This window comes from Lithobates pipiens, unplaced genomic scaffold (assembly GCF_037356315.1).
Source record: "Lithobates pipiens isolate NorthernLeopardFrog02 unplaced genomic scaffold, aLitPip1_a1.2 Scaffold_62, whole genome shotgun sequence".
Taxonomy (NCBI): Eukaryota; Metazoa; Chordata; class Amphibia; order Anura; family Ranidae; genus Lithobates; species Lithobates pipiens.
Genome location: NW_027507884.1, coordinates 1635945 through 1653410, shown reverse-complemented (window position 1 = coordinate 1653410; position 17466 = coordinate 1635945). Strand labels below are relative to the sequence as shown.

Genomic DNA, 17466 nt, shown 5'->3' with positions numbered 1-17466 from the left:
GTGCTGGACAGGTAAGTGTCACTATTTTAAAAGTCAGCAGCTGCAGTATTTGTAGCTGCTGGCTTTTAAAAAAAAACAAAAAAACGCGGAGTCCTGGCGGACTCCCGCTTTAAGTGAAAGCTTGTAAAAAAAAAAAAAGTTTGAATGAGTTTAGAGAAGATGACTCTCCAATGTTCTTAGGAAGTGAATTCCAGTGTTTTGGAGCATAGCAGCAGAAGGCTCTGTCTCCCATCGAGTGTAGAGTAGAGGGGACACACAGAAGACCAGAATTTGAGGAGTGGAGGTTACGAGGGGAGGAGTAAGTTAATAAAAGTTCAGAGAGATAATGGGGTGCCAAGCCATGAAGAGCCTAAAGGAGAATCTTAAAGTCTATGCGAAACCTGACAGGAAGCCAGCGCATGGACTCAAGGATAGGGGTAGCAAGATCACTTGTACCGGACCTAGTCAGGATTTTGACTGCAGAATTGTGAACATATTGAATTAATAGTGGATTTAGGAACACCAGAGAGTAGAGGCTGCAGGAAATGAGAGGAGACAAAGGATGAAAAGAGGTGAAAACAAGTATTGTATTTCAAAATGACGCACAATGCTTTAGAAAACTCATGACATCTACTTTAGTATCACAAAGAAAAAAAATTCAGGTTCTCAATTTCTAACCTCTAAAGGACAGGCTTACATAGGTCTGGGGATACCCTAAACACTGTTTGTGTTGTGTTGTTATCTTGTAGACACACACAGGGGTTCTTCTGCTTTCTTCAATAGGTCTCGGGTTCTGTTGAGTTGCTTTTTCTTTAGAAAGGAGGGCGCTACACTTCAGTTTGGGAGTTCAGATAGTTTACAGTCCGGGAATATTACCAAATGTATGAAATAAACCCTCTAACCTGACTTTTTTATTTATTTATTTAGGTTTTCTGGATGGATTGCTGAGTGATTTTCGAATGATTTAATACTACGTCCATAGAACAATAGTAAATGTTTTGTAATGCTCTTATACCTTTGGGACAGAGGCGTAGCTTGAAGCTTGTGGGCCCTGATGCAAAAGTTGACATGCCCCCCCCCCCCCCCCCCACTACCACCCACCACTTCCACTGTTCCTGCAGATACACCAACCGCATGCCAAGATACTCAAAGTGGCTTAACTTTTGAGTTTCCAGAGTTCCTCCTTTCATCAGAGGACAGGGATCACCACTGAAGAATCAGAGGACAGGGATCACCGTTGGAGAATCAGAGGACAGGGACCCCTGCTGGTCACTGGCAGAGCTCCTTTCCCATCCCAGCAATGTATACAGCTCCCCCCTCAGCTTTTTAAGCAAGGCAGTGGTCACCTTGGAGGTGTGTTTGGGGGTCGTTATCAGGGGCGTAACTATAGGGGGTGCAGCAGTCGCGACCGCAACTGGGCCCTGTGAGCAGAGGGCACATGCAGCCCCCTCTACATATGGCCGGTAGCAGCATAGGAAGCTAGGGGTACCAGTGCACCATGCACACGGGTGGCTGGAGGTGGAGGGTGACTAGCAGAGCTCCATGCTCGACTTTCACACTAGCTGCTCTTTAATTGTGCATTCCCCGCATGACCTGTGTCCTCGGCCGGCTCCTCAGAGTACCCCTCTGCTGTTACATGCATTGCTGCTCAGTCCGATGTCTGTTCTCCCCAGCCAGAGTTCCGCCCCCTCCCCTGAGTCTGGCCCACACTGCACTGCATACTTCTCCCGGGTAAACAAACTTTAAGCACAAAGATGCAGTGCAGCCCTATGGGAGCCCGGAGGACACTGCAGTCTTGTCTGCCAGCCCCCATCCTCCCCGTCATACACAGATGATGAAAGGTCTTTCTGGGAGAATGCTGATCGCCTATCCAGCACACTGGATGGAGCCCAGGCCAACATGGATGAGTGCGAGGCCTACAGCTTGGTCATGGTGAGTGAGAGGACCCCATCCCCCACACACTATTACATACCCCCTCCATCTCCCCCTGGGGACAGGGACCCTTTCTCATGTGGGGACAGGGACCCCCACCTCCCCTGGGGACAGGAACTCCTTCTCACCTGGAGGCAGTAACTTCTACTGCCCTGGAGAAAAGGACCTCATCTCTTCTGGGGACAGGGACCCTATCCTGCCTAGGGACAATCCCCCAATGGGGCACTTAAAAATGTAAAAAAAACGAATAAAAAAAAACTACCGATACCAGTGGTGGAACTACAGAGCTCACAAAGGTCATACCTGTGACCACGCCCTGGACTTCCACGGCCAGACTCGGAGGGAAGGGCCCTGGCTGGGGTTCAGGGGGCGGCCCTTCATGGTTTCTTGCATCGGGGCCCTGAAGGTTCTAGTTACACCACTGGTCGTTATCATGTTGTAATACTGCCCTGCGGCCCAGTCTCTGAAGGGAGGGGATCATGCTCTGCTTCAGTATGTCACAGTACATTTTGGCATTCATGGTTCCCTCAATGATCTGTAGCTCCCCAGTGCTGGCAGCACTTATGCAGCCCCAGACCATGACACTCCCACCACCATGCTTGACTGTAGACCAAAGACAACCTCTGTATATGATGCTGAGCATGTTCATTCAACTTCTTTGGTTGACTATGGCGATACCTGTTCTTAGTGGAACCTGTCCTGTTAAACCCCTGTATGGTCTTGGCCACCGTGCGGCAGCTCAGTTTCAGGGTCTTGGCAATCTTCTTATAGCCTAGACCATCTTTATGTAGAGCAGCAATTCTTATTTGCAATGAGGTGCCATTTTGAACTTCCAGTGACCAGTACGAGAGAGTGAGAGCGATAACACCAAATTTAATTTTGTTGCCGGCGGTTTAGACATTAATGGCTGTGTGTTGAGTTATTTTGAGGGGGCGGCAAATTTACACTGTTATACAAGCTGTATACTCACTACTTTACATTGTAGACAAGTGTCATTTCTTCAGTGTTGTCACATGAAAAGATAGAATAAAATATTTACAAAAATGTGAGGGGTGCAGGGCCAGATTAAGAACATCATGGGCCTGGTGCTGAGGATTTTGGTGGGGCCTTTTATAAACAATAAATAAATAAAAATGCAACTATTTTTTGTTATAACAAATTCAATTAAAGAGAGAGAGGGGGAGGATGAGAGAGAGAGAAAGACAGAGACAGAGAAAGGGGATGAAATAGGTGTGAGGGGTAAGGGAGGGAGGATGAGAGAGAAAGGGGGGATGGTAGAGAGAGGATGCACATGAGCATGTGTGGGAATGACATCAGGGCAGCCTAGCCAAGGCAAGTGACGGAAGGCACAGAACCCAGAAGGAAGACCGGGTGAAGATGGAAGTGCCCGGGCCCCGCCGGAATGATCACAGCACAGCACTGGAGGGCTCAGTCTGACAGGTAAGTGTACCCTAATGTGCTAATATGCTGTGCATACTTGTACATTATGCCATAACCTACCCCAGGGCCTCTAAAAAGTTGTAATTTTAGAAAAGTTTACTACCACTTTAATATCACAGGAGCCTCTCATGGGGCCCCTACTTACTCTGTCGCCCTTGGGCAGTGCCTAAGTGCATAGTTGTCAACATTTTAAAAATAATTTCAGGGACACTTTTTTCTACAAGTGCTATATTTAGAGTAGCTGACACCCCCGTGTTCCTCTATATATCACAATAGTCATTACAAAATTAAATAAGTACTAATAATGGGGAAGAACAAATATGAGGACTGTGAGATTTCCTTTAGTTGAACTGACAAAAGTGTCCATTCTAGAGCTGGTAACATTGAGGATATTCAGCATAATAATTTTAAAGAACAGTTTTTGTGGGTAAGAGGCATAGGAGAGGAGTATGGGTGGTATAAAAGTGGGAAGTATGTGCAGGTGAGGGAGAGGAATGTGGAGGGTCTAACAGTGGGCACTATGTACAGGAGAGGAGTGTGGAGGGCATGGCAGAAGGCACTATGTACAGGAGAGGAGTGTGAGGGGTATGACAGGGGGCGGTATGCACAGCAGAGGAGTGTAGAGGGTATGACATTGGCCACTATGTATAGGAGAGGAGTGTGGAGGGTATGACAGTGAGTAGTATGTACAGGAGAGCAGTGTTGGAGGTATGACAGTGGGCACTATGTATAGGAGAGAAGTGTTGGAGGTATGACAGTGGGCACTATGTATAGGAGAAGAGTGTGGAGGGTATGACAGTGAGTAGTATGTACAGGAGAGGAGTGTGAAGGGTATGACAGTGGGGACTATGTATAGGAGAGAAGTGTTGGAGGTATGACAGTGGGCACTATGTATAGGAGAGGAGTGTGGAGGGTATGACAGTGAGTAGTATGTACAGGAGAGAAGTGTGGAGGGTATGATGGTGGACACTATGTATAGGAGAGGAGTGTGGAGGGTACGACAGTGGGCACTATGTACAGGAGAGAAGTGTATGAAAGCAGGCAATATGTACAGGAGAGGAGTGTGTAGGATATGACAGCGGGCGTTATGTATAGGAGAGAAGTGTTGGAGGTATGACAGTGGGCACTATGTATAGGAGAGGAGTGTGGAGGGTATGACAGTGGGCACTATGTATAGGAGAGAAGTGTGGAGAGTATGACAGTGGGCACTATGTATAGGAGAGGAGGATGAAGTAATCTGGGAAGGAAAAATGTAAAGGTTTGTGGAAGGATGTTTAGGGGCTGTGTAGTGTTTAAGCGGGCCAGACATGGATTAAAATTACACCAATGAAGCAGAGACCAGCCATAGTCGATCTATGTATGGGCTAGCTGGTTTTACACAAGTCAACCTATTAACCGACTTGAGTACAACCAGCCTGTCAGGTTTTCCCCAAAACAATCAGTGCTGCCAGCTATAGTTAGCAGCACTAATCATTGTATTGACTGGCAGAACACAATAACCCTGCGGGAGTGATTGCCCCATTCACAGGGCAGCAGGTGAGAGGGTGTGTGGGGACAGGCTGGGGAGAGATACTAGTCAGTCCCTGGGTAGGCACCGGTAAGTATCAGAGCCAGATACACAGAGGTTACATACGCTATGATCGTTAGAGCGAGAGCAATAATTCTAGCAAATGTAAAATGTAAAGCATCGCTTAGTACACAACAAAAAATTGTGCTAACTTTAGTGTTTTTTTTATGAATGAAACAGTTTCTTTCCAAAAAAAAGTTTGAAAAATTGCTGCGCAAATGTCATGTAACATAAAAAGGTGTGAAGACCACCATTTTATTCCATAGGGTGTCTGCTAAAACAATATACTGTATAATGCTTGGGGGTTCTGAGTCATTTTCTAGCATTAAAAAATTATGATTTTTACATGTAGGAGAGAAGTCTCAGAATGGGCCTGGGTGGCAAGGGGTTAATTATCATAAGTAATATACAAATAATTATTATCAGCTCTGTGAGTTCATCCTCTCAGTCTGCTGCAGAGTGTTCCAGCTTGTATTTATACTGCCGCTCTGTATGCAGCTTCTGGCAGGCTGTGCAAGCAGCCCTGTATCTCCGGAACCATAGATGATAGCAGCCCCATATTTTAACCAGTGTTGGAGTGGGTATTTAGCTACCTACCTCCCAAATTTGGGGTCTCTGTGACTCCTGGTCGCCGAGCTACAATCCTCGAAGTCAATCTTTTTTTTTTTTTTTTTTATGTTTTTGGGCAAATGGGCCTATCTTGAGAAAGGGGCCTGGAGCTGCAGCTCCAATAGCCCCTATGTTAATCCGGCCCTGGAGGGGTGTACTCACTTTTGCGCGATACTGTATATGTATTTTGTTGGTTTGTATTTTTCAAATATAATCCACTATAATTGCAATATTATTATATTATAATTATACACAATTTATATAGCGCCAACAGTTTACGCACTGCTTTACGATCTAGAGGGGGGACAGCACAATTACAATACAGTTCAATACAGAAGCGACAGGAGGGCCCTGCTAAAAGGAGGGGGTGGTGGTGCAAAAGGTAATAGATGCGAGGAATATTATCTATCCATTAAATCCTCTTGCCAGATTACAAGATATACCATCTTCCCTGCCATCTGTGTGGGTTCCCACATCCGCCGTGGCGGACCTATTCCTCTTTTGGAACTGCTGCTGTTCATAGTTTCCAAATAAAATCACAAAAAGAAACCCCTAGACTGATCTTTGAGCCAGAGGAAGAATGCCGTGTTCCAGACTGTGTGTACTCTAATGCCTAGTACACACGATCGGACTTTCCGACAACAAAACCATGGATTTTTGTTCGAAGGATGTTGGCTCCAACTTGTCTTGCACACACACGGTCAAATGTTGGCCAACGATTGCAAACGTGGGAACGTGATGACGTGCAAGACGTACGATAAGCCAAGAAAAAGGAAGTTCAATAGCCAACATTTGTTGGTGGAAAGTCCAACAACAAATGTTCGATGGAGCGTACACACAGTCGAACTTTCAGCCAACAAGCTCACATCCAACATTTGTTGTTTGAAAATCTAATTTTGTGTACGGGGCATTGTTGGAAAATCAGATTTTGTGTACAGGGCATTGTTGGAAAATCCGATTTTGTGTACGGGGCATTGTTGGAAAATCCGATTTTGTGTACGGGGCATTGTTGGAAAATCCGATTTTGTGTACGGGGCATTTGGGGGAAACAGAACTCAATTCACCAGCGGCTCTTTTGGGTGTGTGCTACACTTGCTAAAGAACATTATTTTTCATTAAGTTCTTGAGGGTAAAATTCCGCTTTAAGACCAAATAAAGAGAAAGCAATGTGTTGGACGAATGTAACTGTGCCGAAATATGCATATCTGGATTTCAGCTTTAATAATTGATATGTGCCTGAACCCAACTTGTTGGCTGCGAAACTTCCCTATCCTCCCTGTTCCTGAAACTGAGACTGCCAGAGCTACAAATGAGATACATTGCAGGCCATCAGACACAATGAAATTCAAACAAAGATCGCCGTAACTTTTGTAATTTGTTCATGCTTTGACTCCTCTGCGCTTATTTTGTTTTAAGTACAGACTTTGCCAGTTTCAAATTTAGCTCAACATTGTTCTTTGCTTAGACTGGGGATCCAAGAGGATGTCATTATTATATGTAGACATAATCTGACAGTCCAGTAGGTAGTAAGCCGTTATTGGTATCACAATCATGGAGACGTGGGTCCTTTACTTGCAGGTTCAAGAGATTTGATGAATTTTATGTGATAAAAGATGAAAAGAAAACACGTTATCAAGAGAAGTCCAGAAAGTATTAGCCGGATCATATTCTGTATCCCTCCTTGAAAAACACCTAAGAAAAAGAAAAACATTTTGAGCTCTCCAAAAATTTGCAACCAAAAAATACCAAATAATAACTTGCAATTTGTGTGAATGTGTTGTTTTGTGTGTGACAGGAAGTGAGGGGGAAATCTCCCAAATAGGCAACCTTTAAACAACTAAAAGTATAAATAGTGATTAGAAATAAAAAGAAAACATAAAAAAGAAACCTGCCAAGAGGTTGGTTTACTAATGGAAAATACCCGATGTACTTTGCAACTGCAATTGCACTCTTTTTTCCTAGTAAATATCAATGTGGTAAAGCTTCACTTTGTAAAGAATACCCAATAAGGTCCAAGGAAATAAAAAAAAAAGCATTTTGCTTGCACATGATTGGATGATGGAAATCGGCAGAGCTTTACCACATCTAGGGGGAAAATGAATGCAACTGCACTTACAAAGAGCACAGTCAATATGCCTTTAGTAAATCAACCCCATGTCTCTTGTATTTGTTGCTAACATACTGTCCTGATGCTATACAACTTCTATCAAATACATGCCTGAAGTGCAAATTTAGAATATTGTGGGGGTATGGGAATCTGTGGGGTTGTTTTAAAGTGTGTTTTGTGCACATTTTATTTTTAATTTTTATGAATCTTTTTAGGAAAATGAAGCCTGGTGTTGCAAAAAATAAATAAATCCCACAAACATTACTATTATACTGCTATGCCACAAGCCAATTTGTATGACGTTGAGGGTTTTATCTTTATTTTTTTAAGGGTAAACTTTCTTATAGCTTTTAGATCTGTTGTGGCTTCTACTTCCGCAAGTCAATGAAGGGATATCACTGCTTGATAAAAAAAAAAAAAATGGGATGTTGCATCCAAAACTAAATCTAAAAAGTCTCTTTTTAAATTGAAATGAACCAGATTGGGGTGCTTCTTAAGTCAAGCCTATGTGATGCCAGAATATGATGTCACTGATGCTACTGTTCCATAACACCACATAGAGCTACTAAACCCACAACAGTAAAATCAGTCTTTATATGCAATAAAGCATGTTTGTTATACTGACTGTGGAACCTAAGGGGTTAATCATCAGCATTGTAAAAAAATGGCTGTTTGACCCTGTCTTCTCTGAATCACCCCTTCTTTTACTGTCCCCAATACAACTCCTGATAGTACAGAACCCTGGGGGCACTCTGCACATACTCAATTTGGTGTGTATTGGTAGAGTAACATTTTTTGGGAGGATGCGTGTGACCAGCACAGGGAAATCAGCACTGTCCAGACAGAGGGTCAGGGGTCATGCAGTCGGAGGTGAATGAAAATCTCCTACAAGCTTTAACCAGTGCTTGGCCGGACACTTATAGAAGTCACAAGACTGCTATACTGCTGATGAGAAAAGGTATTTAGCAGTTTATAGTTACGAAAATAATTGCATTTCCATGTTCTGTGGGAAATAAGTCATGCTCCATTCAATGGGAATCCCAAGTTCAAGAACTGGCTGACAGGCATACTGTAGATTGGGCTGCATGGATCTGTGTCTTTTTCCAAACTTCGTAAGTAAGGGGGGGATGTATGTTGTCATGTTCGCATCGCAATTGGGTCGTTATAATAAATAAGTGGCCCCCATAGCAATCTGATGCAGCTCTTCCACTAGCTGGTGTCCTCCTGTGGGTTCCTATTCTCCACTTTTGATTTCTGTGCACCACTCCACACCATTTAGGATGAAGACACATGGAAAATGGGCGCCAAAATGTTCTCCTAATGCCGTGTACACACGACCGGACTTTTCGAGGGACTAGGTCCGACAGACTTTCAACGGAGTTCTGACGGAGTCCTGACAGAGTTCTGACGGACTTTCCGAATGAACGGACTTGGCCACACACAATCACACCAAAGTCCGACGGATTCGAACGTGATGACGTACGACCGGACTAGAATAAGGAAGTTCATAGCCAGTAGCCAATAGCTGCCCTAGCGTCGGTTTTTGTCCGTCGGACTAGCATACACACGAGCGGATTTCTCGGTAGGAACTGGGTCCGGCGGAGTTCCGGCGGAAAAATTTGAAACATGTTCCATTTCTAAAGTCTGTCAGACTTTTGCAAATCAAAAGTCCGCTGCAGCCCACACACGATCGAATGGTCTGCCGGAATCGTTCCGTCGGACCTTTGATGTTGAAAAGTCCGGGTGTGTGTTCGCGGCATCAAGTGGTCCCAAGGAGCTATTTACTAGACTGGATCAAGTGTTCCACTGACAGTGGAAGGTCTTCCCTTCTGTATCACCAATGGTATCATGTTCATTTGTACTAACCCTTCATGCTGCCATCTTAACCACTTAGGGACCGGGTCTCTTTTTGAGATTTGTTGTTTACAAGATAAATACTGTTTTTTGCTATAAAATTACTTAGAACCCCCAAACATTACACATTTTTTTTCTAACACCCTAGAGAATAAAATGGTGGTTGTTGCAATACTTTCTGTCACACTGTATTTGCGCAGCGGTCTTACAAGCGCACCTTTTTGGAAAAAATACACTTTTTTTTAATTAAAAAAATAAGACAACAGTAAAGTTAGCCCAATTTATTTTATATTGTGACAGATAATGTTACATCGAGTAAATTGATACCCAACATGTCACACTTCTAAATTGCGCCCGCTCGTGAAATGGCGACAAATTTTACCCTAAAAAATCTCCATAGGCGGCAGTTAAAAATTTTTACAGGTTGCATTTTTTAGGTTACAGAGGAGGACTTGTGCTAGAATTATTACTGACCGTGGAAATACCTCACACGTGTGGTTTGAAGACCGTTCTCATATGCGGGCGCTACTCGCGTATACGTTCGATTCTGCATGCGAGCTCGGCGGACAAGGCGCGTTTAAAATCTGCCGCAGAGTCCATTCTTATCGGAAAGTGGCCAAAGAAGAGGATACCGGGGGTTATGGCAGCTAGCTGTTGCCATAACAGCGATATTCCTCTTCAAATTTAGGACGTATATCGGCGTGCGGCGGTCCATAAGTGGTTAAATTCTGTTGAACGAGAAAGCCATGAATACAACAGCTACATGTGCTGCTATGGCTGTGCTAATGTCCATTACAAATCTATTTCTCTTTATGTGCTTTACAAAGGTACTAACCATACAAATATTTAAAGAGGTTGTAAACCTCCATAAGAAACATAAAAAAAAACCTGCAAGACAAAGGCATAGTGAACTAGTATGTATTGCATACTAGCTCATTAGGAAATACTGACCTTAGAACAATGCCCTGAATCGGCACCGGCACAACAAGTACACGGCTGACATCTTTCACCGGAGTTACTTCGCGGGGGAAAAGCGCTGTGATTGGCATGGACGCAGGAGCCGCCGGTCACGGCACAGGCCCTGAACAAAGGGCAACAGCCACTTTAAAAGGCAAGTTTACAAACTAAAATAACAATTCCCAAGAACCTACGTATCCTAGAGCAAAATCCATTCTTTCCAGCAAGACTCTGTCTCCCCCCCTGTCTTACCACTAGGGATGAGCTTCGTGTTCGAGTCGAACGTACGTTCGACTCGAACATTGGCTGTTCGTCCGTTCGGCGAAATCCGAACACTTGGTCCGTTCGCGTCAAAATCGCATGGCGCTCACGGCCCACAATGCACTGCGATGGCGCAGTGCATTGCTGGCTCATGATTGGCCAAGCATGCACTGTGACCCCGCATGCTTGGCCAATCGCAGCGCCAGCAGCGAGGAGAGCCATGATTGGCCACAGGCAGGATGCCTGTGGCCAATCATAACTGAGGCTGTGTAGTGCACGCCCCACACTATATAAGGCCGCCATTGAGGCGGCCTCGTGTAGTATGTTAGCATCTGAAGCAGTGGGTGTTCTGTGTACCTTCAACACAGTACACACCGATCGTTTTTGGCTGATTTCCTATCTTGCTGTTGTGTAGTGGTTATTGTCTGTGCCCTGACCGCAGTATACACCACTATATTCACTATTCACTTCACTATATTTATATATCTTTAATAATAGAGCTTGCAGTCAGTAGTGTTAGGAGATAGTGCGTGCTGTCTGCGTGCTCTGTACCCAGTACATACCGCTATAATCCACCTACATAGCTGTTCTCTATTTGAGCCCAATTGCCATCTGCAGGAGTTATTGGAAGTTGTGTGTGCCTCCAGCACAGCACAGTATACATCTGTATATACCCCTTTAACTCTGCTGTTTTCTGGTTATTGTCTGCGTGCCCTGACCGCAGTATACACCGCGATATTCACCTAACCTATATAGCTAGTGATCTATCGTTAATAATAGAGCTTGCAGTCAGTAGTGTTAGGAGATAGTGCGTGCTGTCTGCGTGCTCTGTACCCAGTACATACCGCTATAATCCACCTACATAGCTGTTCTCTATTTGAGCCCAATTGCCATCTGCAGGAGGTTGTGTGTGCCTCCAGCACAATATAAACTACCCAACTGCTGTTTTACCCAACTCCCTTCAGGCCATTACCATGTCTGGAAGGCCAGCAAGGAGAGGCAGAGAGGCGCGAGCCGATAAAAGAGGGCAAGCAGGCTCTGTGTCTAGAGACAACAGTGCTGGTCGTGGACGCGGTGCATTGTCATCAGCACGTGGCCATGGGACATGCTTGTCCTTCTTTTCGGCAGCTGGACATGTTGAACCGCAACATGCCAACGACTTGGTAGAGTGGATGACCAAGCCCTCTTCATCCTCCTCATCCTCTCTCACCCAGTCTCAGGGTAGTCGCAAAGCAGCTGCCAACGCATCGTCTTCCCTCCTCTCAATGTCATCATCAGTGACTCCTTCCCTAGACCCACCACGTCCTCCTGAGGAGTCTCCTGAACTCTTTGAGCACAGTGTTGGGTACATGCTCCAGGAGGATGCCCAGTGTTTGGTGGGCTCTGATGATGACACTCAGCTAGAGGAAGGCAGTAGCGTGAGCGCAGAGAGAGGGGATGCTCAAGAAGGACAGCAATCTGGCAGTCATGTTCCACAAGCTGCAGCATACTGCCAGGTTTGCTACAGCGATGAAGAGGGAGGGGATGATGAGGGCACTGACTCCACGTGGGTGCCTGGAAGGAGGGAGGAGGAGGAGGAGGAGGAGGCACATGTCCAACGAGGCAGGATGCCCTCCGGGGGCCAGCTTAGGGGCAGCACACCGACTGAATCACACCGCAGAGCTCCGCCTGTGCAGAACGCTGCCTCTGCGCGTTATTCTAAAAGTTCTTTGGTGTGGGCCTTTTTTGAGACGAGTGCATCAGATCGCACCGCTGCTATTTGCAACATATGTCTCAAGCGTATCTCACGTGGCCAAAACATCAGCCGCTTGGGCACCACATGCTTGACCAGACATATGTTGACCTGCCATGCAGCTCGTTGGCAAGCGTACCTCAAAGACCCACACCAAAGAACAAAGCGGACCTCTCCTTGCTCCTCATCAGCTGGCATCTCCAACCCCACTAGACCTTCAGTCCTCTCTGAAACCTGCTCTGAGAGGAATGAAGGTGTAGAATTAGGTGTGTCACAGCCAAGTGCTTCCGGGAACTCTGCTAGCGGTACACCCACGTCCGATTATAGCAGGCAAATGTCCCTGCCCCAGCTGCTGGACCGGCGGAAGAAGTTTACTCCCAGCCATCCACATGCCCAGCGGTTGAATGCTAGCTTGGCTAAATTGCTAGCACTTCAACTGCTGCCTTTTCAGTTGGTAGACTCGGCCCCCTTCCGTGAGTTTGTACAATGTGCGGTTCCTCAGTGGCAGGTCCCCAAACGCCACTTTTTCTCACGGAAGGCGATTCCGGCTCTCTACCGGCATATGGAAGGCAATGTCCTTGCCTCGCTGGACAGGGCGGTCAGCGGTAAGGTGCATATTACCGCTGACTCATGGTCCAGCAGGCATGGACAGGGACGTTACCTGTCTTTCACGGCCCATTGGGTCACTCTTCTGGCTGCTGGGAAGGATGCAGGACAAGGTGCAGTAGTGTTGGAGGTTGTTCCGCCACCACGCCTCCAAAATGCTACTATTGGTTGTGACACACCTCTCTCCTCCACCCCCTCCTCTTCTTCTTCCTCCATGGCCTCTTCCAGTGCTCTGTCCTCAGAACCAGCGGTGCACCGTAGGCGTTGCAGGGGCTACGCAAGTACGCAGGCAAAACGATGCCATGCCGTGCTTGCGCTGGTTTGTTTGGGGGACAGGAGCCACACTGGGGCGGATGTTTTGTCAGCTCTGCAGGGGCAGGCCGAGAGGTGGTTGACGCCACGGCAGCTTAAGCCAGGAATGGTGGTTTGCGACAATGGCACCAACCTCCTCTCCGCCCTCCGACAGGGACAACTGACCCATGTGCCCTGTGTAGCTCACATCCTTAACCTGGTGGTGCAGCAGTTCTTGGGCAGGTACCCCGGCTTACAGGATGTCCTGAAGCAGGCCAGGAAAGTCTGTGTGCATTTCCGCCGATCATTTAATGCCTGTGCTCGGCTGGCTGAGCTCCAAAAGAAGTTGAACCTACCCAAGACCCGCCTTATATGTGACATGCCCACCAGATGGAACTCAACATTGGCCATGCTGCAGCGGCTGCACACGCAGCAGAGGGCCATCAATGAGTACCTGTGCGACTACGGCACCAGGACAGGGTCAGGGGAGCTTGGTTTTTTCTCACCACGCCAGTGGGGCATGATCAGGGATGCATGCACTGTCCTGTCACCGTTTGAGGAGGCCACAAGGATGGTGAGCAGTGACAGTGCATGCATCAGTGACACTGTACCTCTTGTCCACCTCTTGGAGCATACGCTGCGTGGAATAATGGACAGGGCACTTGAGGCAGAACAGAGGCAGGAAGAGGAGGACTTCCTTGCCTCTCAAGGCCCCCTTTATCCAGACAGTGTTCCTGCTGTGCCACCCATCACACAGGAAGAGGATGAGGAGGAGGAAGAGGAGGAGGAGGATGATTGTGTCAGCATGGAGGTGGAGGCTGGCACTCAGCATCAGCAGCAGCAGCAGCAGCAGCAGTCTTATAGGGATGATTTACAGTCCCAAGAAACACATGGACTTGTACGTGGCTGGGAGGAGGTAGCTGCGGATCATGTTGTCCTTAGTGACCCAGAGGACTCCGGACCGAATGCCTCAGCTAACCTACGCTGCATGGCCTCCCTGATCCTGCAAAGCCTGCGGAAGGATCCTCGTATTCTTCGGATCAAGGAGAGGGACCATTACTGGCTGGCCACTCTCCTTGATCCACGGTACAAAGGTAAGGTTGCCGACCTTATCTTGCCATCGCAGAGGGAGCAGAGGATGAGACATCTCCGGGAGGCCTTGCAGAAAGCTCTGTGCAACGCGTTCCCAGAGACTGGGAGGTTACAAACTCCTGGTCCTGGACAACGTGTTGCTGAGGCATCGGTCAGAAGGAGCGGTGGAGAAGGTGGCCGTCTGACTGATGCTTTCAGGCAATTTTTTAGTCCGCAGCCCCAAGGTATGATTGGTTCCAGCACCCATCGCCAGCGTCTGATTTACATGGTGCAGGAATACCTAGGGGCAAGGTCAGACTTGGACACCTTTCCCACCGAAAATCCTCTGGCTTACTGGATCTTGAGGATGGATCACTGGCCAGAGCTTGCACAGTATGCAATTGAGCTACTGGCCTGTCCTGCATCCAGCGTTCTTTCGGAACGCACCTTCAGTGCTGCTGGTGGCTTTGTTACCGATCACAGGGTGCGCCTGTCCACCGAATCAGTTGATCGACTGACCTTCATCAAGATGAATCAGTCTTGGATCACCCACAGCTACCAAGCACCTGAAGCTGATGTAACCGAATAATTTTTTTGAAATACCACATCCCTTCAAGACTGCCTATGCTGATGCTGAGTGACTGTCCTGTTATGTTGATTGTCTATCCTCTTCCTCCTCCGCTGATATGTTGGAAGAACATTTTTGGTTCTGGGTGATGCCAGCAGCCCAATTTTTCTGCCCCTGTTTAACAGGGGCGTTTAATTACAATTTTTGATGCAATGCTTTGCAGCAGGGCTAATTCCTGCAATAAAACTAGAGTATATGGCAGAGGTTGCAGTGTGGTGGCACCAGCACCAGTGCCTAAGGCCCAATTTTTCTGCCCCTGTTTAACAGGGGCGTTTAATTACAATTTTTGATGCAATGCTTTGCAGCAGGGCTAATTCCTGCAATAAAACTAGAGTATATGGCAGAGGTTGCAGTGTGGTGGCACCAGCACCAGTGCCTAAGGCCCAATTTTTCTGCCCCTGTTTAACAGGGGCGTTTAAATACAATTTTTGATGCAATGCTTTGCAGCAGGGCTAATTCCTGCAATAAAACTAGAGTATATGGCAGAGGTTGCAGTGTGGTGGCACCAGCACCAGTGCCTAAGGCCCAATTTTTCTGCCCCTGTTTAACAGGGGCGTTTAAGTACAATTTTTGATGCAATGCTTTGCAGCAGGGCTAATTCCAGCAAAAAAACTAGAGTATATGGAAGAGGTTGCAGTGTGGTGGCACCAGCAGCAGTGCCTAAGGCCAAATTTTTCTGCCCCTGTTTAACAGGGACATGCAATTACAATTCTTGATATAATATTTCACAGGAGGGCCCCTTCCTGTGCCCACCCAGAGTAACGGTGAGGACTTATAGTGTTGTGGCACCACCAGCACCACAACCACCAAAGGTCAATTTTTCTACCACTGTTCAACAATGGCATGTAATTACAATTCTTGATATAATCGTTCACAGCAGGGCGCTCCAGCGCCCACCAAGAGTCACTTTGAGGGCTTACAATGTTGTGGCAAAACCAACACCTTGTTCCGCCATTTCTGCAGAGCATATAGGGCAGGCCCCTACTTTCAAACATCCAACTTACAAACATTTCCTACTTGCAAACGCAAGGAGACAGCAGCAAGTGAGATGAAAAAAGATGGACGACAAAACAAATTATACAGGGGTGATAACCCTTCCCTATGTTTTCCAAAAAGCTTAAAAATAGTTTTTTTGACTGGAGCTACACTTTAAAAATGTACCAGTTGAAAATTACAAACAGATTCAACTTAACACAACAAACCTACACAGTCCCTGTCTTGTTTGCATCGCCTGTATACTGCTGTTCTGAGTATATAGGGCCTGGGGGCCACACGCATTTCCTTTTTTTAATATGGGTACGGGGTTCCCCTTAATATGTGTACAAGACCCAAATAGGCTGGTAATGGGCAGGGAGGGCTACCCATGCCATTTTTCTGAATGATTTTCAACCATATTGCAGGAACCAGATATAACATTAAAACCGCAAGCAGTTTTAAATGGTGTTATTTCCGTTAAATGTCATTTTGTGCAGGGACTGTTCTAAACACGGGAAACACGTGGCACTTCACAGGCATACTACAGACACCCCCCGGGCACCATATTTAAAGGAATATTTCACTTTTTTTTTTTCACTTTAATCGTCATTAAAATCAGTGCTCCCGCAAAAATGGCCGTTTTTAAAACTTTTTTTTTGCATTGACCCATGTCCCCTGGGGCAGGATCCAGGTCTCTAAACCCTTTTTAGGACAGTATCTTGCATATTAGCCTTTAAAATTAGCACTTTCCATTTCGAACGTTCGAGTCCCATAGACTTCAATGGGGTTCTAACGTTCGTAACGAACGTGGGGTCCGTTCGAAAGTTCTGGTGCGAACCGAAGCGGGGGGTGTTCGGCTCATCCCTACTTACCACATTATGGTTTATCTGTTAGGGTATTAAGACCTATCCTTATTTCCAGACAAATATTTTCCAGACTTTGTCAGTGTGGATGGCGTGCCCCATCGACCCCCCAAATACAGCTTGAATGAAACGATAGTGACCATTTCCATGCAGTTTTATTACTGATGCAGGACTCTGACCAGAATCCCTAATTTATTTATACTGTGAGACCCCCATTTGAGACTTTAAGCTTCTACTTCTAGCTATATATCCTTCCATCGGAGGGACCAGGTTTATGATTTTCCCCTGTTGGGCTATAATATTCCAAGTCTGTAGGTTGAACCAAAACCTCCACACACGCCACCCATTGACAACGCCAATTCTACTCTTGCTTCAATACTTTATGTGCTTGATTACGGTGTCATTCACCATATCTCAAATATTTTTTTTTTCTCTTTTTTTTTTTAATCAATAGTTTTTATTGATGTTCAACAATGTTTACATGTAATGAATCAAGATACATGGATAATTGTTATGCAAGAGCAAAACAGATAAAAAATAAAAATAAGAACAAACAATAGAACAAGGGCAGGGAAAAAAAAAAAAAAAAAAAAA

The 17466-nt window shown here is 46.1% G+C and overlaps 1 protein-coding gene across 2 annotated transcripts in view; it reads right to left on the bottom strand.

Moving 5' to 3' along the window:
• Positions 1-6698: 6698 nt before the first annotated feature.
• Positions 6699-17466, bottom strand: part of LOC143958862 (high affinity immunoglobulin gamma Fc receptor I-like) — a 62562-nt gene continuing 51794 nt past the window's right edge. For both annotated transcript variants that reach the window (XM_077467841.1, XM_077467842.1), the window contains one exon: positions 6699-7219. In XM_077467841.1, the coding sequence (XP_077323967.1) occupies positions 7077-7219 (143 nt within the window). In that variant the 3' untranslated portion in view covers positions 6699-7076. The remainder of the gene's footprint in view (positions 7220-17466) is intronic.